Raw genomic sequence first — 22,333 nt, 5'->3', positions numbered from 1 at the left:
CTAGAATTCGTTTGCCTGCCAACTTTTTGTGACCCCCACAGGCTTATCTGCAGGGACACTACATTACAATCCACATACTATGCACACATCTTTTAGACACACTGCAAGCAGAATTTGGAACCTGCATCTCTCTGAATCCATGTCCATAACCTTGCCTAAGGGTATCTGCTTTGGTTCATTGGGATAATCGATTGAATATTGATTAGTAAATAATGGAATTTGAAAAAGGGGGGTTTAAAGTTAAAACTTCATTCTACTCCTTTTCGAGCATAAACGTTGTGTAGGTATAGAGATATTAATGAAAACTTGATGTTTTAAGTTTTTCAGTTTGACTAATAACCAAAAAGCAGTTGTATTTTTGTCTTCATTTCAGACAAGTAGTGAATATTTACAGCCCAGATGGAAGAAGTCAGCTCTTAACTTGGTAACTCGTTAAGCCTCTTTTAGCTGCAGCAGCCTGTATCAGATGTTTCCTGTATGATGATGAGCAGGTTAAACAGGACAAAGATTTCTGAGATGTCTTGATTTAAAAACACTCTTCGGGTCATGTCCGAACAGCTCATTAAAATGAAGGTCAGTACCTGCCAGTGCTTGACCATTTGATAACAGTTCCTTTCTTTTGGTTTATTTCTTTTCTTTGGGTTGTTTTCTTGTTGATCACCTTAGCTGCCCACACTTCAGGTCATAAACTACAGCTTTGACACTTTTCTGTTAAATTTCCTCCATAATCCCAGTGTGACCAGCCCCTGAGGTAGCAAGGCAGCCGAAGCCATGATGCCCCTGCCACCATGCTTTACAGTTAGGATTTTGGTGTGTTTTGCCTTTTTCTTTCAAATTAAGTTATTTCAAAAGACATTCAGCAGTCAGTGTTTTGCAGTGTTGAATCAGACTGAAATGTTTATGTAGAGAGCAGTAATTTTGTTTGTAGTGACCTTCCTTTAACACTTTTCCTTTTTCTTATAGTGGACACATACACAGAGACTTTAATGTGAAGAGATTGCTGCGGGCGCTTTGAGCTTTTACCTTTGAGTTCTTTAGTACTGAGCATCGTGCTCTTCGTGTAATGGTGGACAGCCAATCCTATCAAGAGTAGAAACAGCACAAGCATCTAACAGCAGCCTCAAACTTGCAGAGGAGCTCAACACCTTTTTTGCTTGGTTTGAGACCACCCCTCCACGACTCACCCTGCTCCCCACCTCCCCTTCACCCAGCACATCCCCCCTGTACCTCCAGGAACATGAGGTCAGGAGGAGACTGGGGTGAATCCCGGAAGGCCGGACAGCATCCCAGGGACTGTGGTTAAAGCCTGTGCGGACCAACTGGCAGGGATCCTCATCAGGTTATTCAAACTCTCCATGACTCATGCCACCGTTCCCACCTGTCTGAAGGCCTCCGCTATCATTTCTATGCCCAAAAAGACTGATATAGACAGACTCATGGACTACAGACCTATAGCCCTCACATCTGTAGATTACAACATATATATTGTTTGGGACTGCTTTGGTACCTCAGGCCAGTAATTCACATAACAATTAAACCAATTACTGTAACTATGAAAGGTTGAAAAAGAAGAAAATGAATGCTTGTGAATCGCCAACTCAAGGAATCGTGACCTTAACCCAATCGATGCTGTGGCATGATGTGGATAGAGTCGTTCAGGTTAGACATCCAAGATCTATTTATGAGACCAGAGAAATGGTCCAAATACCCGTCTGATCACTGTGCAAGTCTCTAAAGACCTTAAAATACAACTGTCTGAGTGTTATTAGTTCATTTGAATTTTAATGACCACTTTGCTTTTTGGAAAGGTCAAAACAGTCACTGCAGGATGCATGAACAGAAGACCGAATGTCTGCCATTTCCACTAACAATATTTATTACTTACAGTGTTTGTTTCCGAGCAGAATTTGAATTTTCTATAGTAAATCTAATTCTATAGCATCAAAACAAAACAAAAAAACAATACACTTGTGTTGGGAGCAACATCTGTGTGAGGTGAACTTCTTTATTTTATCACAGCTGACTAAATGGTAATAGCTCTACTCCCCCTGGCTTTTATACATATTTGGGGTTTGTTTGTTTGTTTGTTTGTTTTTTCTAACATTGTGACTGAAGATGCAATCATTAGAGATAATCAGTGCAGAAACCCTTCTAATTCCAAAGGGCAGAGTATTCTTGCAGCTGAAGACCTGCTTTAATCTTACAAAAGTAATTTTATGGCTCCTGCCCTGCACAAGCCAAAATGGGCAGATGCAATCTTACCTGCGTGTAGCTTGTGTTCCTCACTGACCGCCACTGCTCTTGTGTAATGTAGTTGTCTAAACCATGACTGCACTGGGTGGGAGATAAGAGGACATACTGTCAAGGCTCGGTTAATTGCTTTTACTGCAAAATTCAGGAAAAAGGCATGATTTTAAGGTACAGAGAAAGGGGATGCAGAGGAGGGAGGCAAAATAGCTATAGCCAAAGAGGCTTGAAAATAAACTGGTTTGGAGAAAGACTTAGGAAAAGGGGGAACAGAGAACAAGAGGTGAAGAGGAAAAAAAGCTGCAGAGCTGAGAGGTTAGAGCTGACATCTTTAGAGGCAGACTAAAGGATAGCTGGCTCAGACTCCTCTCCTCAGCAGCTAATAACACAGCAGGCTGGAGTTTCACAGATATTATCCATCATACAGTCTGTCTCAACAGACATGATGGTACACGTGAATTTAGTAGGGGTGCAACGATACACAAAATTCACGGTTCGGTTCGATACTTTGGTGTCACGGTTCGATATTTTTTCGATACAAAAAAAATGTTCATGCCTTTTTAATTTGTCATTTATTAAAATTATAAATATATATTTTAACTCAAAAGTACAGTTTTTAAATGTAATGTTGCTGAAACAAAAGTAATTAAAAAAATAAATATATCTCAGGGCTCTCAAAATTTCAAAATCCCTGGTAGCCCTTCGGGCAGGGACTCTTCAGTTTTTGGTAGCCCAAAATAAATGTAAGTAGCCCGAATAAAAAAAGAGAGCAATTTTTTGATTGATGTTTTGTTTCCTGTTTTGTTTCCTTTACAATATTATACATTAAAGTATAATATTGTAAAGGAAACAAAACATTAATCAAAAAATTGTTGAAAAACAAATTACAACATTGTATAAAAATTACAATCATCAACTCAAATACTTGGTTCTAATTGAACAGAAATTTCTATGAACTTGTAAGAACTGTGTAGGACATGAATCAGTCTGTGTCAGATCCTGAATTTGAAATTTCCACTGAAGTCTGGGGTAAGAGACAAGTGGAACCAAGATCTAGGCCATTTGCTTTTTGAAGTTTGCAAAGACTGCTAAATTTTGCCAGTGGTAGTTCACTCTTTGCAACATAGTACGCTGTTCTAAACAGATTTTTCAGGTTTATTTTTAGTATGTGATTTGCAATTGGTGTTTGTTCTGGGAAAGATATTGCAGACTGAGCAATAATGCATTTCTTGCATTTCTCATGGGTTCTAATGGGGGCCTTTCTTAAAATGACTGGTCCCAGTAACAAAGGCGCTTGTCGACTCAGAAATCGAGAGAAAACCAACAACACACCCGGCAGAACATTATGTTAAGTTAAGTGTTAAGTGGTCCGCATGTGCGCATTCGCTGTCAAAATAAAAGATGCGCACCAGATAAGAAGTTGCAACGCGTGTTTGCGTCCATATAAAAGGCACTGTTTTTGTCCGCTAGAGTGGGATTTTCACGGCACATTCCGCACATCATTTGTTTGAAGCCAGCTCACCTCCTGCAACCACTTTTCCGAGAATACGCGCTTCTTTTGTGGTTCGGACTCCTTCTGACATTTCTTTGGAGGTGGAGGAACACCAAAGTAATTGCTTAAAGGAGCTTCTTCGACATCTTTAAGAGTTTTAAACAAATGTCTGTCCTCCTCCAGAAAATCTTATGTATGCAAACACGCGTTGCAACTTCATATCTTGTGCGCGTTTTTTTGGGGTTTTTTTGACAGCAAATGCGCACCTGCGGACCACTTATGTGCAGCCCTGGTTGCAGCCACAGAAATTCTTTTGTCCATGAAACCATAAAGCTGCACTTTCTTTTTGCCTTATAGTCTGATTTGTCATAACTTTTCCGTTTTGTGGTAAGCTTTTCTTTGGCTGTCACTTCTTCACCCTGACCTGTCTTATTTGGCTCAGCAGAACTAAAATATATATCCTGCTGCTTTTACACACGCACTCACATAACGGTCAGCGATTCTCTGCACGATCAACCTCTCATATGTTTAAGCTTGCTGCGGGAGATTTCACTTGTCATGTTTGCATAGTAAGCTAACGATTGATAAGACGATGTCAGAGGAATTGGTGCGCAAATTATCATCACTCACCAATCAGTGCTGTCGCTCTCTATACACAGTGTGCGATTGCAAAGAACAAGCGCAAATTCAAACGCGATTTCAATATGTCACATATTGGCAGTGGCTCACCGATGCCAATGACATAATTACCCAGCTACATTTCCGAAAGAATGCAAAAGCATTGACATATATTTTTCCTTCCTACAATAGCCCGACGGGCAGGGCAGAGATAGATCTTTGGTAGCCCGACTGGAAAAATCGCTAGCCCCGGGACGTCGGGCTAGCGATTTTGCCAGCCCTGTATCTGATTGAGGAATCACTCATCTTTGGAAAAGAGAGTTTATTACAGAGAAATGGCTCTTTCCAAAATCTATACTATACGCTAAAGCTATACTATACGCTTCTTCTGGGCTATATTCTCAGCAGCATATTGTAGCGGTCAGGGCTGTTCGGGGTTCTGTTTGTACAGTTATGTTTTGTTTATGTTGCCATAGTGACGGGTGACGCCCTCTCGCTGCGACGGTGTGTCCTTCCGGGGTCAGAGGGCGCCCTGTGTGTTGTTGTTGTTGTTGCTGTGCGGTTGCCGCGCTGAGCAGTTAGCTAGCGGCAGTGTTCTTCTGCAGATGTTAATAAACGGCTGTGCTCCCTGGCTAGCTCACGGGAAGCAAGACCAAACGACACCTCCGTCTCCTCCTTGTCTGAGCTTGCCACATTGGTGTCAGAAGTGGGATGATGGTGGCACCCCATGTTCTGACCCGAGTGACTTTTCCCCCGCCAGTCGTGACCGGCCGGTGCGCCAAAAGAAGGCACCTGGACATTTGCAGGACTTTGTGTGGGGTAATGGGGTCGTCGGGGACGACTGACCCCTTAGGTGGGGACTATGTAGCGGGTCAGGGCTGTTCGGGGTTCTGTTTGTACAGTTATGTTTTGTTTATGTTGCCATAGTGACGGGTGACGCCCTCTCGCTGCGACGGTGTGTCCTTCCGGGGTCAGAGGGCGCTCTGTGTGTTGTTGTTGCTGTGCGGTTGCTGCGCTGAGCAGTTAGCTAGCGGCAGTGTTCTTCTGCAGATGTCAATAAACGGCTGTGCTCCCTGACTAGCTCACGGGAAGCAAGACCAAACGATACCTCCGTCTCCTCCTTGTCTGAGCTCGCCACAATATTAAACATATCAGGTCCCCATAAGGAGAATCATGTGCTAACGGCTGTCTAAATGACTCGGGTAAAGTTTGTAGCATGCATGCTTGTTGTTTTTGTCTGCTTCCACTTGTCTTTGCACTAGGATGATGTCGGCGTAAATTTGCAGTCATATTCGTTGTGTTCCCACTAGTGCTGCCAGTGTTAATCTCGTTGAAATGACATTAACGCCACAACACGGCAAATCTCCGTTAACGAGCTACCCCTGCTTGGGGCTAGACGGCCAACACGTTAACGAGCTAACTGCGCTAACACACTAGTTCCCACCCATGTAATTGAGCATTGCGTGGCACATCCAACATACTGTTTTACTTTAGTCCATGACGCGCTTACCTTCAGGGTCATACGTCACATGAAAACCAAAATAATTCCAAACGCCAGATCTGAATGAGGGTGGGGGAGGTTCAATTTGCCATGTTGCAAGGAGAGCTTAACTTCTGTCTCGCTAGCTTGCCCTGCGCTCTTCCTTCTGACGATGCTGTCTGTGTTGAACGCTCAGTGGATCTGCGCTCCACAGTGCAGCCTAGGCGGAGTAGTCGAACGCAGATTCACTGAGCGCTCAACACAGACAGTATCGTCAGAAGGAAAGTTGATAAAATAAATTACAAATTTTGTATTGTTCGATACATATGCGTACCGAACCGAAAGCACTGTATCGAACGGTTCAATATCGATACGAGTATCGTTGCACCCCTAGAATTTAGGTATTCTAACCATTACCAAACATGAAGGACGCTGAGTTTCTGCTACACTGAACCACCAACTCTTGAGGAATGAAAATAAGGAAAACTCATTTGTGTTTCACACAGTGGGATTCTCCTCTCTGAGGATTTCAGCCAGTTTCATCACTACTTATTAACTTTTTCAGTCCCCTTTGCTCCCTCTCACTCTCTGCAGCATGCACGCTGTATAATGAACACACACACACACTCCTACACAACCTGTCAGAAATCACAAGACATGCTGTTTCCTCTCCTGTTCTGATGATAATTTGCCTGTTACAAGGGGGAAGCGCTTTTCACAACCCATCAAAAAATTAATTACACACAATGTGGGAAAGTCTCTTCTGAGAGCATTTGAGGTTTCAGACAAAAGTATGAAAATCAAAAACAACGCCAGCTCGAGACAGGTGTGCGACAGACACCCACACTGATTTTGTTTTCCTATATGGGCGATTGAGTGGCTCAGCGGGTGGAACTGTCACCTCACAGTGAGAAGAACCTGGCTTTGGTTCACACATACTTCTGCCTGTTTCTAAGTCTTCTCACCATGGTTCCTCACCCTGTGGTTTTCAGGCCAAAGGCATCTAAAATCATTTGGACCCTAAACTGCCCATATGGAAGAGACACAGGAAGCATGCTGCAAGTGCAGAAAAGCACCGCACTGTAGAACAGAACGAAGCGAAAAAGAAATCACATTTTAAAACAAATGAAAGGAAAAAAGTTTTGTCCCTAAAGCCCTGTGATACATCGATAAGGGTTTGCAATGCTAGAGCGCCTCAGCTTGAATCACAGAAAAGAATATTTTATAGAGAAATTCATTCTTCCTACTTTTCTGCTCCTCTGGCAGATTTTTTCTCCCCTCCACAGTTTTTTCAGCTTCCTAATGATCCTTTAAAGCATCGACTGTACTGTAAATCACAATTACAAAAGCAGCCACCCAAGTTAGTCATTAGTTCCAAAGCAAGTAGTGGTGTCTATGTGAAAAGGCCAGATAATTGCTGCTTGAAGCGCTGCTGCATCAGTTGCAAACACTGCAGGGTTATGTAATACTGTGAAGCAGAGGGCAAACAGAGGAAAAGTGCTTTAGGAAAATAGACCATAGACTTATTAAAATAGACTTAAGTTGAGATCTCTGGTGCTATTAATTTAAAAAGAAAACCCACTAAAAAAGTCACCAAATTACTGTTTAAGGGTATATTTTAGCAGGTGTTGGTGTTCCACTTTCAACTAACTTCCACTGCAAGTTTCTGTTTTAATCCAAGCTCTTAAATATTTTTCCTCTTGATTTTACTAGCAACAGAATTTCTGACATTAAAGAGAAAAAATACTAAATAGATAATTGGAGTATTCGGTCTACATAGAATTATTGATAGGTGGATGTAAATACAATAGTTTAACTTTTTTCTGCAGATGTTGCATATATATCACAGCATTAACAGCTGTGGTTTATTTTAATTTTAATTAAAGAACATAAAATAGAACATTATAGATTTTATTAATAAAACCAGTGTTTTTGAACCTTTGAGGGATGTGATTCAGGCTTATTTGCTGCACTAAGGTGGTTGATTTGTCTGTTTTTTAAGTTACAGACAGATTTGATTCACCTTTACTTGACGTTGATCCAGGAAGTTTTCTGAGGATTCTTTTACCGTTGAAAGATAAATAAAAATACAAATGAAGCTGAAATTTAAAAAAAAAAAACTACATGATGAAATTGTTTATATGTTTTCTAGACATGATGACATTAAAATGTCTCTTTGAAAGCAGGAAAAAATCTGGCGAGTGATATTTTTGTGTTGTATTTTAGTAACTCAGGGTCTTATTCTGCAAAATGATTGACTATACTTCTTTAAATGCAATAATAAATAATAATGTTTCAGTACTTTCACACAAATAGGGGTTTGAACACAGAAGGTTTTCTTTTATTAGACAGGGAATTATTTATTTTCTACTAATTTCACTGAGGTACCTCAACTCTAGTAGAGCTAAATATTTTTGACAACAGGTCCCAGATTTTCAGGAATATCACTTATAGTCATCTTGCTCTCTTTCCTATTCCCATAACTTCCAAACTCTACTTGGGAGCACGTTCTTGCCTATTTACACAGGAGAGTTACATAAGATCTCTTTTAATAGCATAAGAATAGAAATACGCCATAGTGGGTTTATTTAGTGAGTTATGGAGATTTGCATTAGTGGGGGCAAAGTATAGCATGATTAGCAAGAGTGATTAACTTAATGATTGGTAATTATTAGTATTTCATTTGTTTTGTTTCTTTATGGAAACAGCAGAGAGAACAGAATGAGGGAGTGAAACACTGTGACCCTCCCTGTACCTGCTTTTCTGCATTAAACAAGCCTCCAGGGACCAACAAGGGTCTGGGTGTGGCCCTCCCCTCACTGTCCACAGAGGGCGCCCTCTCGCTACCCCAGGAGTGTGAGCGCTGCATCATGACTTGACGCTGAGCCATCACTCCTCCTTGTCCCTGACCATCACCTCCATCTCCACTGCTCTTATTGTCTTTGCTGAGCTCAGACTGGGCTCCGTGGGACCATGGCTTCTTTTGAGGTTGAGCTCGGAGCAGACTCCTGGGGGTATCATACCACAGTCTAAGCAGACTGGGAATCCGGTATTCTTCACTATGCCTTCGAGATGTACGAGATGCAGATCTGGAGGAGCAGGAACAGGAGGCTGTGTTCCCCTCTGGGATAAGCATGGGTTGAAAAGGAGAAGAAGGAGGAGTTGGCGGTGGTGCAGAAGGAGGTGAGGAAGGAAAAGAAGGAGCAGGAGGAAGGCTGGCCACCGAGCCAAATTCCTCCCCTACTCCCCCGCTGGCCATGTCCAGACTCCCCGTACATGAGGAATAGCTCCCTGAGTAAGAAGAGTGGCTGCCTGTTGCTATCCCAATCCCACTGTCTAATGAACTCTGCCGCCCGCTGTCATGGAGACCGCGAGGATGGATGTGGGTGGAGGAGGGATGGCTCCTGGAGCCTCCCACTACAGCAGAATAAAGCCGGTCATCTGAACTGGCCAGTGCTTTCAGCGTGGAAGAGCTTGAAGCTGTCTCACTGGAGAGGTGCAGTCTGCCTAATGGCTCCGCCCACACTGGAAGTCTGCTTCCATAGCTCGCATCTGATTGACTGGAGGAAGAGCTGGAAATACTGCTGTGGTCATCTCCAGCAACAGATGTACTGCAGCTGTAAGAGGAGGCTGAAGAGGGAGAGAAAGGTAATTGACTGTAATGAGTAATAAGTGAGACACACACTGAAATAAATCAGTTTGTAAGCACCAAACGCCAAGTTAAACTGCAGATAGTGATGTTTAATCAATAATATATAAATCACACCTTTAACTTGGTGCTGTGGGCAAATTATTACAACTCTGTGAAGTCAGTGTTCAATCATCTGCTCATTAATTACAGTACAGGTCATTAACAGGTGCTGCTAATCAGTGCAGGCAGGAAAAGGAAATATTTATTTCACTAACTCTCAGCAGACATGAATCATCTGCTCTGACTATACTGACATTCACATATGTACACACATAATTACGATGAAAATCCCGAAATAGCAGCATGAATATAGAGCAGGGATTAAACGACTGTGTGGTCAGGTCAGCGGTCCAAATATGCACGGAGCAACAACGTGAAAGAGATTCATAGTTCACAGAAACATCTGAAGGTCCTCAGATGATGCAATTTTTCCTTATGAAACATTATGAAAAGAGTTATGTGTTGGTTGTATAAGCTGAGGTGAACTTTACAAAATAACGTACCTGTGCTGCTTGCTAAGCTGCACTGAGACAACATGCTCAGTCTTTTCTCCAGCACTGATGCCTCGAGGTTGATTCGTTCCTCTGCTGAAGCTGGATCGGCACTGGGATCTGCTACGTAAATAAATAATTGAATGAACAGTTATTTGCAAATCTCATTAAGCCATACTTTACAACACAGAAATCTGAGACATTTTACTATTTAATGAAAAATGTTAGCTCATTGTTTTTGTTTTTGCTTTTAAGTTGATGACAGCAACAAATCTAAAAATCGGGATGGGAGCAGAAACAGGGCGGAAAGGTAGGACACACCTACAAACCTCAATCTACCGACACTGTAAAGAAGACATGGCCGAAATTCGTCCACAACAATGAGATGATTTAATAAGTTCATGAAAATTATACTTCAAGTTACTACTACGAAAGGTGGTTCTACTGAATGGTGGAGTGTGCTTTTAGTTTCACATGAAGTTACATTGCAGAATAAAACACCAGGCCATTGACATTTGACTTTTTTTAAGCACAATAATAAAGTGTTTCATTGTGTTAAGTATATTTCAGATGCTGCTGTGATCTTAATACAAAATGTATAAAATCAAAACTAAAGTTGTAAGACATCTGCTGCATTTATCAGACTGCTCTTTAAAATATGAGTGTGTGTGCATGTGTGTGTGTGTCCATCTAATTCTTTCAACAGCTTGTAAATTTAACATCTCCCGAGGACGCTATAGGCGCCTCGACAATCTGTTACAACACTAATTTTGTGTAAAACCTTGCTAATTACACTCCTAATTCCTGCTATATATACATACTGTAGAGGTGAGTGAGTGTTAGAGGGGCAGCATGGCTCCTGTTTGTGTGTGCGCACCAGTGTGTCTGCGCACCAGTGTCCGCACATTGCAGTGGGTCAGTGGGTGCTTGTATAGGTGTCAACAACCTAACACCTGGAACTCTACTCCCTGGACTCCAGCAGCTAATGCTAATATGTAGATGCCAAGTTTCTTCACTACACTATGTGAGGTGTCAGCTAACATTTGCTAACGTAGCTACTTGACTAATTATAGCCAGTTCTCAGCACTGAATGTCACAGTGGGGTTACAGTGGGCCTCATAGCTGATGACGCAGGCTGGTTAATGCTGGAATAAACTTTGGTTTATTTTCAACCTGGAATTCATTTTTCCCCCATTCCTGTCAAACTGGTTGACCCAGATATTCAACGCATTCACACAGCTATTTGCCCTGATTTTGTTTGATCTAGTCCTAGTTTGTCTGTACACATGTTTTACTCCAATACCAGTATTTGCACTTGCAATGTTTATCTTTAAATATAGATTTATAGTAAGCGAAAAATAAAATATGTAGCGCCTAAAGTTATGTAATGAATGTGGGCTTAAAGTGCAGAATTTGCAGCTTTAGCTGAACAGTACTGCATTTATCATTTTCATGAGTATAAGGAGCTTGGAAAGGAAAAAGAAACTTAGAGAAGTCAAGTCTCTTTCTTTCCAGGCTCTTTGTACTGCCGTGACCTTGATGACTGAGAACCTACACAGACATTTTCATGAGTCATTCTTATACATAGTTTCCAACTTTTGTCACTGTTCAGAAATGTATAGACCTACCTAAACACTATATTTAAAGGTATCCTCTGGAGCTACTGAACAGTACTGGGGGGCTATGGAGCAATGTTTTTAATCACTGGCTCTTCTGTTTTGTTTGTTTGTCTTATGCATGAGTTCAAGAATATTTATTATTCCTGGCTATGATTTCACATAATTCAGCTAATCTAAAGAGGGAATACACAAAGAAATGAAACAACAACAGGCAGAGAATATGAGGAAAAGCATAGATTCAGTATGCAAATGTTAACGCAGATAAAAACCTGTCCTAGTAAGCTGGCAAAGCCCTTGCTGTTAAAGAAGAACAAGTCTTAGGACTGATATTTGTCCTCAGTGGTATAAAACTTCAGTACAGCGCTGTGCTTACTGACATGTGAGATATAAATAATTCTTCAGAGACTTCCAGTATGATGGATGACTGGGGGGGAAATGGGTCCGGGTGAAAAAAGACATACTATTTTAAGTTTGAATGCAGAAAAAGTGTAGTAATGCTAGCTAATGTGCAATGCTGTGTCAATGTTCATTTCACTACAAACTGTAAAAATTATACGTTGATGCTAAGGTAATGTTTATTCAAACTCTCTATTCAGTTCCTGGAGCAAAAATTACTGTGGAATTAGAAATATATTACAGTAAAGCACAAGTCACACACAAAGGAATGACACCCTTAATCTACAGCATGAGTCTTGGGGGCATAAAGCATGTGGTGTTTCTGTTACTGTGGCGCCTGACACAAATGTTAAACATGTGCAGGAAACAGGCGGTAAATCTTTTCATGGAAGTCACAAACCGAGTCAAGTGTCCTTGACTTGTTTGGAAGTTGTTCTTCTAAACATGGAAATAATAGCTTCCTAGCTATCCCAGCTTATACTGGCATTGCTTTCGGGCTCATATATAAAATTACACAAACAGACTGATTATTTCTGATCCTCTGAAAATGTGGGACTATTAAGGACTAAAGTAAAACACATCACCACCACAACAGCTGTCCACAGTCTTATCACCAAGGCCTGTCCATCTTTTACCTACATTTTTTTACTTGCACACTTTTGTAAACATATTCCTGACAAATTTCACTTGTGTTCTGTTTGCAGTTTCTAAGTGTTTTTACCTGGCAGGTCAGGTTGCAGGCCATGTGGTGCCCTGCTGGGGTTGATGCCCCTGACGATGCAGTCGAATAGGAAACTGATCTGCTCTCCTTCTGAACAGGACAAGAAGAAAACACCAGCCCCTGGACAAGCGAAGAGGAGATAATGTGTATACCATAAAAAGCAGTTTAATAAATAATATAACAGACAGCAGAAGTGAGAAAACTGCTGTAGTAAATTGCTGAAATATTGAGTGAAACATTTTTAAACAAGGTCAAATAATATTCACTGTGGTTCAGAAGCCTGCTGTGAAGGCAAAGCTATTTTTTTAAAGGTTACATAAAATGTCTATCAATTCAAGCTCCCACTCTCCTATAAAACCCACACAGAGGTGGATGTCAGGGAAAACAAAAGGAAGGGAAAAAATAAGTAAAAAAAAAAAAAAAAAATAATAATGTAACATCAAAACTTCACGCTACAAACATTTAGGGGGGGGGGGGGGGAAACAGCCATAAATCAAGGCATTACTCAGGGTTTTGGCTAAGAAAGAAAACAAACGTATGAAACTGAGTTTGCTGTTAATATAAAAGCAGCTCAGAATCCCAAACAGAAAATTGTACACACAATCTATTGGCATGATAACATCATTCAGTCCTAAATAATGCCACTCAGTCTTTTAAATGTATTTTCAATAGTAGTAATTTTCTTAAAGGAAAAACCCAAATGTCACAAAGAAATTGTGCCCCCTCCTTTAATAAATAAGGAGCGCTGGTACAATATGCTTTCAGATGACCGTGTGGCTCCTCAGACTGAATAATTGAAAAGAGTTTCTCGTTTATATCACCACTGAACATTAAATGTAATGGAAATGCATTAGCTGAATTATGTGTTGCATTTTCCCTGAGTCAGTGGAACAGCGTGATAGCGACACACTGCTTCAGTCAGTTTTCCACCACAAGACCTATGAAAGCAAGCACTTTGCTAAAAAAGTGTGTATGTGTGTGAGAGAGAGTGAGAGCTATTAGACCTATGAATCATACAAAAAAAATACGGAGGTGGAAATTAGCATAATATTAGCCCCCCTTTAAACAAAGAAGACACATCGTAGCAGTCAGAGTAACTGGTATATGTTAGGTTGAAATAAACTCTTTTTTTCTGCAATTATCTCTGGGGATGTTGTAGCGATGAGACCTTTTTGTACACACTTCTCATTTATTTCTCACAAATTTACAAAACTCTGCTGTATGACAATTCATCTTCAAAGAAACAGGTTTTTATTTGCTTGTTGCGGCGGCGTTTTCCACTGAAAACAAGAAAAAAAACATTCCTGTGTGCAGGGGATTTGTGTTCATCTAAACTAACTAAAAACTATTTTAAGAAGACTTGTCCAGTCAGTCAGTCTGTTTTTAATATCTGCTGGATTTTCATTGTTTGGTTTTGATCCAACACCCAGTCTACTGAAGGATGCCCGATGGCTTTGACTGTTTCACTTCAAGAGAAAAAAATCATTTCTAATGACAGATTGAGACAGCAAGAGACATTTTAACCTCTGTGGATCACTTGACACTTTATCAAAAGACAAGAGAGTTGCTAAAGTTAGATTTACTTTTAAAATGCCCTTTCATCAAGAGAACAGGGAATAAACTAAAGGATGGAAAAAAGTGTGCAATGTACGACACGAAAGAAAAATGCTGTAACACGTGCATTAACATACTACAAGATCGGGGTGGGTGTGCCATTACCCACTGAGAGGCACTGAACAATTGCTGACATAGCATGTGAGCTTAAAATTGCTTTTATCTGGATCACAGGACTTGACGGCGATCCAAACTCTGCGGAGCGTCATTTACGTCTCTGCACGTGTGCATAAAGACGCGTGTGTGGATGTGCGTGAGTTTCTGTGTAACCAGGTCGCCGTGAACATGTGCGGCCCTGATAAGCCAGGAAATATCCATCCAGCTAAGATGCAGGCTCTCTTCCAAACATCATCGGTTACAGAACACAGTGGCCTCATTATCACATCTAATAGAAGGGGCTCTGATATCACTTTACACTGCTACAAAGTGCATGCATGTGACTCTACAACCCAAGGCACACACCCAACAGGCAACCGTGAAGACCTGATTACTGATTACTGCTATCCCAAAGGACCGCCTGGTCTGTTGGCTATCTGAGTGTGCATGATTAGTGCCCATGACACTAAAAAGGCTTGTCATCATTACTACAGTGCATGTCTTTAATTCTGAAGCCGACTTTGAAAATGCAGATGCAGCAGAAAGTACTGCAGGACTTGACAAGAGCAAGAGCAGTTCTACCAGCTTTCTGTAGCAAAAAAAGGGCCACAGAACTGTTAGTCTCATTTAGCATAATTATTCCAATGCATTTGCACATCTTTGCACTGATGATGTTATAATAATCTTCTGGGAACCTTTAAAATTTACAAAGAGGACCACACAAAATTGCTGGTCTGTGAAAGAGCGCTGTGATTTCTCCAATGATGAATAGAGATCATAAGATTGTCCATGATTAAAAGCGGAGTGATAAACAGTATAATTTCCTCTGCTTACTGAACAGATTTAATGAGACTGATAACTCGAGTAGAGCTAAATACACTCATATTTTATTACCAAGTATCCCCAAGCATAGAGTGGTAAAGGAATCGCACAATATTTGCAGCAGAAAACACACAACTTAAGCAAAATTCAGGGAACAGTTTGAAAACACTTTAGATCTCAACTGGGAAAAATATCATGCTGGATACTTATACTGATATGGACTGGGTAATGTGTTAGGAACGAAAAAAATACCACGTCATTTGATGGATATTAAATTTGTCGGCCTGCAGAGTGCTGAATTCAAAGTGAAAAAAGATTCAGCAGGCTAGGCCATTTTGCCTGGTTTGTATGCCCCCCACATGCTTGTATGCATGCCTGGCAACAATGAAAACATAATTTCCCAGAGGTGTTCAAATGGATTTAGTTCAGGCAGGTGTGGGCCAGGGACTAATGGTATTCATTTCTTCAACATCCAGGAAAAGTTGCACTCTTGACACAAGAGGCCGGGCCCTGTTGTGGATCATGATGCAGCACTGTATGCTCTGTCAGTAAGTCCAAGGACCACATCCTGATACCTGGCAGTCAGTGTGCCATTCTCTAGCCTGTAGAGGTCTGTGACTAACAAAATGTTATAAGCAGCATAATATTCTCCATGGCTTCTCCAGACCTTTTCAGGCCTGTCATGTGTTCACAGGGAGAACCTAATATGTGAAAAGCACAGGGTCCCAGTGGTAGACCTGCCAGTTCCAGTAGTGCTAGCCAGTAGGTGCAGGGTCCATAGAGGATGTCGGGCCCTCAGGCGACAGGCGAAGTTTGGTCCTGGATGGTTTTGTCAGAGACATTCACACCAGAGGGCCACTGAAGGTCTTTTTTTAGTATTCTGACAGATCTCCAGCCTCTCTCCTAAAATCTCCTCCATGCTCTTGAGACTGTGTTGGGAGACAAACCTTCTGGCAGTAGCACGTATTGATGTGCCATCCTGGAGGAGCTGGATTGCCTGTGCAACATCTGTAGGTGTCGCCTCATGCTACCAGCAGTGACACTGACACTAGATATGAGAATGCTAACCACTGTACCACTCTTCCTTCGTTGACGTTAAAGTGTGGCTCTTCTGGCTTATTTAGAAAGCATTGTTTCCAGTTTCATGAGAGCATTTACAAGAGGATCTACAGAGAACAAGGCATGGCCCAAAAATATGATGTTCATTCTGCAAAAAAATATCAGTTTTCGTTATAGCCTCTATAGATTAGCTCTGGCGAGGTGTCTGGTAGAGTTAGATGCGAAATGTTGAAAGCCTGCACTCCACAAAACTACTGCTCGGTGTGGACGTGTCACATGTACTCACCAACTACAAATAAACATGTGAAAATGTAAACTAACACTCCGCTTTACCTTGCACTCATGCAAGGAATGTCAGTTGCCTACTCGACTCTCACATCTTTCTGCTTCTCGTGCTATGCCAAGAGAGTCTCTTCCTACTGCCCCTGTGACTGCTGGGTAATATGCAGATCAGATGAAGGGGAAAACTATGATTGGACATGCAGCCACCAGGGAATTTGTGACTGGCTGAGTGTCCACTACAGGGGAGTGACTGGTATTTATAGATGTTGCTCATCAGAACACTGAAACCAGACCTTGTGGTTATTCTTGTACACACACACACACACTCAAAAACACAGACAATCGCAAAGCAGCATACAAGGACAAAGAGTTCTAACTAAATGAAAAATTTAATCTTGTATTTCCAGATACCTGGGTGACAGCAACTTGAAAACTTCAAACAGGTTCCATTATCACCTTTGTCCATGTATCTGGCCCCTCCCTCTCTAATTCACACACACACACACACACACACACACACACACACACACACACACACACACACACACACACACACACACACACACACACACATCCCACCTAAAAACATAAAGCTGCCAGTCATTCTTTACATTCATGCCCACATGAGCTGGACATTCAGAGGATATCTAAACCCTGGCAACAACACAAACACACACATACATGCCATTATTTGGTGGGCAGGTGGGCAGTGTGGAGGGTTCATACATAGAAAGTGGATATAGTTACGCTATAAACACTTGTAATAAATCACGTTTTTGCAAAGGTGTGTTAGCGTTAGTGTGACAGCTCTATTAACCCGTGAGCACTGAAGCAAACTTTAAAGGAGGTTATATTAACCTAAGTAAAGACCTTTTTAAAAGTGGAACTGCTGCTGTGATTGTGCACTCTATCAACTGTTTCTGGACCAAAGAATTAACTAAAGAACGGTTGGTTAGATTTTAAAGTTGAGCTTCAAGTATTGTTAAGATGAACATCTGTCTTTGGTGGCTGAATGAATTCTCACAGGCGGTGACTTTCTTCTGTTGCGTCCTTCAGTGTGCAATTTCCACTTGAGTGAGTGAGACCTTGAATTTCCGTGAATATACTCGGGTTGTCTCTAGAGGACGAGCACAATCTGTGATTAACCAGGCACAGTTTTCTCTGTGGTCATTCGAGCTCACACCTTGTATGATTTTATATTTAAAATTTTTTAAAAAACGTATTAAATGGACTGTCAGTTCATTTAGTAGTTCTTTTGGAGCTTTAAATTACTGCAATAGAATATGATTGAAAGCAATGAGCGCAACAGCAACTGAATGAACAGTGAAACTGTTTTCTCAACTACAGTTTCCAAAATGAACTTTTCAGCTTAGGCTAATACGTCAAGAATGGAGAAAAAGAAGAAAAACATCTGTAATTTCATGACAAAAGGGGAAGTTTCATCTGCTGAGGAAGGTCATGTAACATGATCAAAAGCTCCAGAACACTTTATAAATGTGGGCCTGTTTTGTCAACGTACAAGCCCTTTCATGTCTATATGTCGACAATGTCAGATTTCACCTGACTGAACATATAAAGGTCTTTGATTCTGAGGGACTGAGATCGCATTGAAGTTTTGTAATCTCTGATCTGACATCATCCACTAAAACATAACAAATAATAACATCAAAGGACGTGATGTAGTACGGCACTGCGAGTGATGATTTTTCACTTGGTAATGTCAGAGTGTTTCATTTCTGGGTGCAGGCTGTAGGGCTAAATAAATTAAAGCTTCTCAGTCCACCAGATACTTACAATATCCACACCGAGTCCCTCCCTCGAACACGAAGCCATTTGGCACAGCACCGTAGCGACGTAACGCCGACAACTTCCAGTGGCCAACGACGACGGGAGGGAGGCCTCTGGTGAGGACCAGCAAGTTGTTGCACAGGTGGAGTGACGCAGGACCGCTTTCCAGTTTGGTACCTGGTTCAACGTTGACGCTAAACCTGTGGACTGGCAGGGAGAAGAAAGACAGACATTTGAAAAGAGCGTTTCATGGCCATGCAATCATGATGGCTTCGAATCACTTAGGCTGCAGACAACTAAAGTGCCACTGATCCATCCATCACGTAACAAATGAGGTGGAGCATAAAAACACACACGTGCATAAACACATATGCACCACGTAACTGATGACTGTGGCAATAATGATTGAGCAGTTTTTTAAGCCTGGCAGGCTGCAATTTGTCATTGCCCAGTTTGTGCAGATGGCCCCAGTGCGGTGCCAAGGACTGCCTCTCCCTCTCAAAGCCATGTACTGCACAGTGCCACATACAGAGTACAAGCATGGGAGTGAAAGAGCCAAGTAAATGATAGGAATTATCCTTCACCGTGTAGGTGACTAAGCACGAAATAAATCATCTAAAAATCTATAAAAAAACACTTTCAAAGAAACATTATGTAAAGACGTAATAGATCAAGCTCACTTTGTCGCCCTGAGCGAAGAGCTAGAGCAACAAGCAGGCTTTGAGGCTTTGAGAGGAGCTAAATGCTCCAATGATGAAATAATGTGAAACAGAAGGGAGCTTTACAGGCAAAAGCAAAATAATAAAAATAATAATTTTAAAAAACTGGCAGCTTAAACAGCAGTGTAAATTGAGGGGAGATAGTTTCCAGAAAACAAAAGTGCTCAGTTTTATTGAGTGATGTTAACCCAAAATATTTCTAAGATTTAATCTTAATACTTAGACTGGCAAAAAAAATAATGCTCTGTGACATTACAACCTAAAAGGCAAATCAAGAACCGGCCATTTGTGGATTTCAAAGGTAGATAACACTGTGTGACTTCTACGTAGTGGTGGAGGATCAGAATGCTTGTGGATAATAACATTAAGGAACAAGATGGACATTTGTAAATATCCTGAAGGTGATATTTTAGGAGGAGGAGGATGAATTGCATGGTCAGAGAAATGTTTAGAAATATAAGCAGTGATAGGACCAGCTGGTGCTGCTCAAAAGAAATATCAGTTCATCTCACAGCATGGCTGTTCAAAATTAGACCCGAGCTTCAATAAGTTATTAATATTGGTGATGGTTAATAAGACTAGTTTAGGAGAAACATTGAACAGGATCAGAGTGTTTCTGAAAGTTCTCAGCGGGACGATTTTAGGCCAACTACTGAGATATAACTGAGAGTTTTAAATAATAGATTAAACATTCGTATTTATGGCTGTTTGAAATGTTCGGCTGGAATAGTTTTTGTTTTCCTTTTAAACTGTACCGGTGATATATTTCTATCATTGCTTTACTTTTCAATATCCCTTATAATGAGGAAATTGGGATGTATTTACACAAGTTTACACACAGAGGATCACTTTCAAAGTTTAATGTTTGCAGTGTGAGAAATTCAATTCAATTCAGTAGATAAGTAAGAATACAATGCTCTAAATTTTTAAAAAGGAGTATTTGAACAGTGAATAATGGCAATAAGTCAATTAAGTCTGTAGAATCTGCTGAAATTTCTGCCTCTCCACACATTTTTTATTAAAAGTAAGCTTCTGGTCAGATCAACAGAGATCAAGGAAACTACTCTTATGAGCAGTCATGAGACAATAACTACAACTACTAGAGCTACTATTCTACTTAGAGAATGCTACACCTACACAAGGCCAAACCACTGACCTTCTCCCAAGCTGTAGCGGATGCGGGCATCCCAGGCCAGCAGGGTGTCCCGGTTGTTGAACCCAAGGACCAGCATGTGTGCCAAGCAAAGGATGGAGAGGGTGTAGGACACGCCATCGTATCCGAGCCCTGGCTCCACGCCACAGATCCCCTGAAGAAGCAGAGTAAACCAAAGGTAGAGTTTGCGTTTTACTACTGATATGCTCCTTAGAAATTGAATGGAGATGGAACAGATCTAGTCTGGAGTAACTCAGGTCAGATAGATGAAATTCTGACATCAGGTGTAATACTTTTCTAGCTTTTTGGTGACATGACACCAAAGCTCAAAAAGATTTGTAATATCAACGAGTGAGATCTCGATTCAGAGAAAACAGCTTGTTTATTTTACAAGAGCGTGTGTAAACCTCCGGTTCATTTGGTGTCAGTTTACTGATGAGATCACATTGTTTCTACAAAAGAGTTCATTCAGATACTGATGATGTGCACTTTGAAGTTGCTTTTATTTTTTAATATATAGAGGATAAATAAGTATGAGTCATCCCTATTGGGTATTTTCAGAAAGTGCCCCTATTCATCTTTAGTTCCCTTTTGACTATTTGAGCAGCTTACTCCAAAACCCACTTTACCCTTATCTATCCATGTGGCATTTACATTATAGTACCTAGAAGAGACAGCAGTCTCCTAAAAGCTGTAGCTTAGAAAGGCTTATTTATGTGAAGGAGAACTACTAAAGAGCTGCTACCAGTACAGAGCACCTGCACTTGAGATCAGAGACAGCCAGGCTTTGTTCTGCTGCTTAACTTACCTCCAGTGTTACATTCAGCCTCTCCTTGTGGCCGCTGCCCTTCTCCTTCCCTTTCTTCTTATACACCAGCAAGGACAGGCAGTCTGACCACGTGCGGAGAAAAACATTACAGGCCGACAGAGTCAAAAGTACATTTCGTGTTTAATAGCAGAATAATACAAGTGTCACTTGTTGTAATCCCTGCTGCATGCCTGCTGTCTACTATGGCACAGCTGTCATAACAAACCCTAAAACAATGAATTGATCCAGCTTATAATGAAAGCGAGCCACAAGCTCACACAGGTTTTGACACACACAAGCACAGTCACAGGGTACAGAGCAGAGTTGCCCATTATTCCCACCACTCTTGCCATTTTTTTCTTCCAGGGACAGAGCAGCAGCGCACTGGGCCATATGTTTTTGTATGCTCAGAGGATCTATGTCTGTCTCCACAGCATCTCAAATTAATCTCTGTTTAGATTTCAAGACATGCGCCCCCAGTCATGGCAAGCTACAGAGAAGACAATGCACTGTGACAGTTTATGATTTTGACTGGGAGGTTTTCAAATTATTAACCCTAATTCGAACTGGCACCAAAAGTCCCCCTCCAGGATTTAATATCCAGACTCAAATTTTTTCTGATCAATTACAGAAAATACCTTCACTCGATCGATTGACCTGATGCATTGCACAATGTCCGCACGTGTTTACGCGGATACGTTGCGTTACGCGCTCAGTGGCGCACAGCCAAGAGACCAACTGACAAGTTGGTATCAGTTTAAGTGGAGGAAAATCAAAGAGTTTAGTGCATCGTTACACGAATCAATCAACAGATCGTAGTGTCACCGTGGAAATGTTAAAATCTGGGTGGGAATTAAGTGAAGCCAAAAAAGACACGAACCTGCGACCGGAGAGGGCTTCCGAAGAACGACCCACCGAGTCTTCCACTGTGAAGAAGTTTGGAAAGAAGTAAATCACAAAGGAGATTCCTGTATTTGGCCTAGAGGCATGGGAGCACATTTAAAGTGAAAAATGAGACGCAAATATGTGGAATTAACCTTTTTTCCATCTCTAAACTTGACTTGTCCCTCCGCGACAACTGTGTCCGTCATCTTCTGTCATGGTTTCGAGCAGCTGCGTGTGCGTGTGTGTGTGCGTGCGTACAGGGGCTCACTTTTCAAAATAGCCTTTGGAGTCCGGGCCCCCGCCGGCAGACTGCACCCTGCCTCCTGCGCCATCAGACCACCGAGGCAGTGAG

General features: G+C 41.4%; 1 protein-coding gene across 5 annotated transcripts in view; it reads right to left on the bottom strand.

Annotated features, from left to right (window-relative positions):
- Positions 1–22,333, bottom strand: part of LOC101474336 (protein Dok-7) — a 27,479-nt gene extending 5,146 nt beyond the window's left edge. Inside the window, exons 1-10 of one of the 5 annotated variants that reach the window (XM_012919206.4) lie at positions 22,134–22,333; positions 21,977–22,022; positions 21,097–21,179; positions 20,292–20,442; positions 18,423–18,623; positions 12,756–12,875; positions 10,032–10,139; positions 8,593–9,467; positions 2,263–2,334; positions 1,024–1,080 (exon numbers count right to left, since the gene is read on the bottom strand). In XM_012919206.4, coding sequence (XP_012774660.2) covers positions 1,024–1,080; positions 2,263–2,334; positions 8,593–9,467; positions 10,032–10,139; positions 12,756–12,875; positions 18,423–18,623; positions 20,292–20,442; positions 21,097–21,179; positions 21,977–22,022; positions 22,134–22,187 — 1,767 coding nt within the window. In that variant the 5' untranslated portion in view covers positions 22,188–22,333. Of the gene's footprint in view, positions 1–1,023; positions 1,081–2,262; positions 2,335–8,592; positions 9,468–10,031; positions 10,143–12,755; positions 12,876–18,422; positions 18,624–20,291; positions 20,443–21,096; positions 21,180–21,976; positions 22,023–22,133 lie in introns of all 5 variants that reach the window. The other 4 variants (XM_012919203.4, XM_012919208.4, XM_012919210.4 and 1 more) reach the window with 4 other exon arrangements.

The sequence above is a fragment of the Maylandia zebra genome, linkage group LG6 (assembly GCF_041146795.1).
Source record: "Maylandia zebra isolate NMK-2024a linkage group LG6, Mzebra_GT3a, whole genome shotgun sequence".
NCBI classification, from domain to species: Eukaryota; Metazoa; Chordata; class Actinopteri; order Cichliformes; family Cichlidae; genus Maylandia; species Maylandia zebra.
Note: the sequence above shows the minus strand (reverse complement) of the source record. Positions and strands in the feature narration are given on the sequence as shown.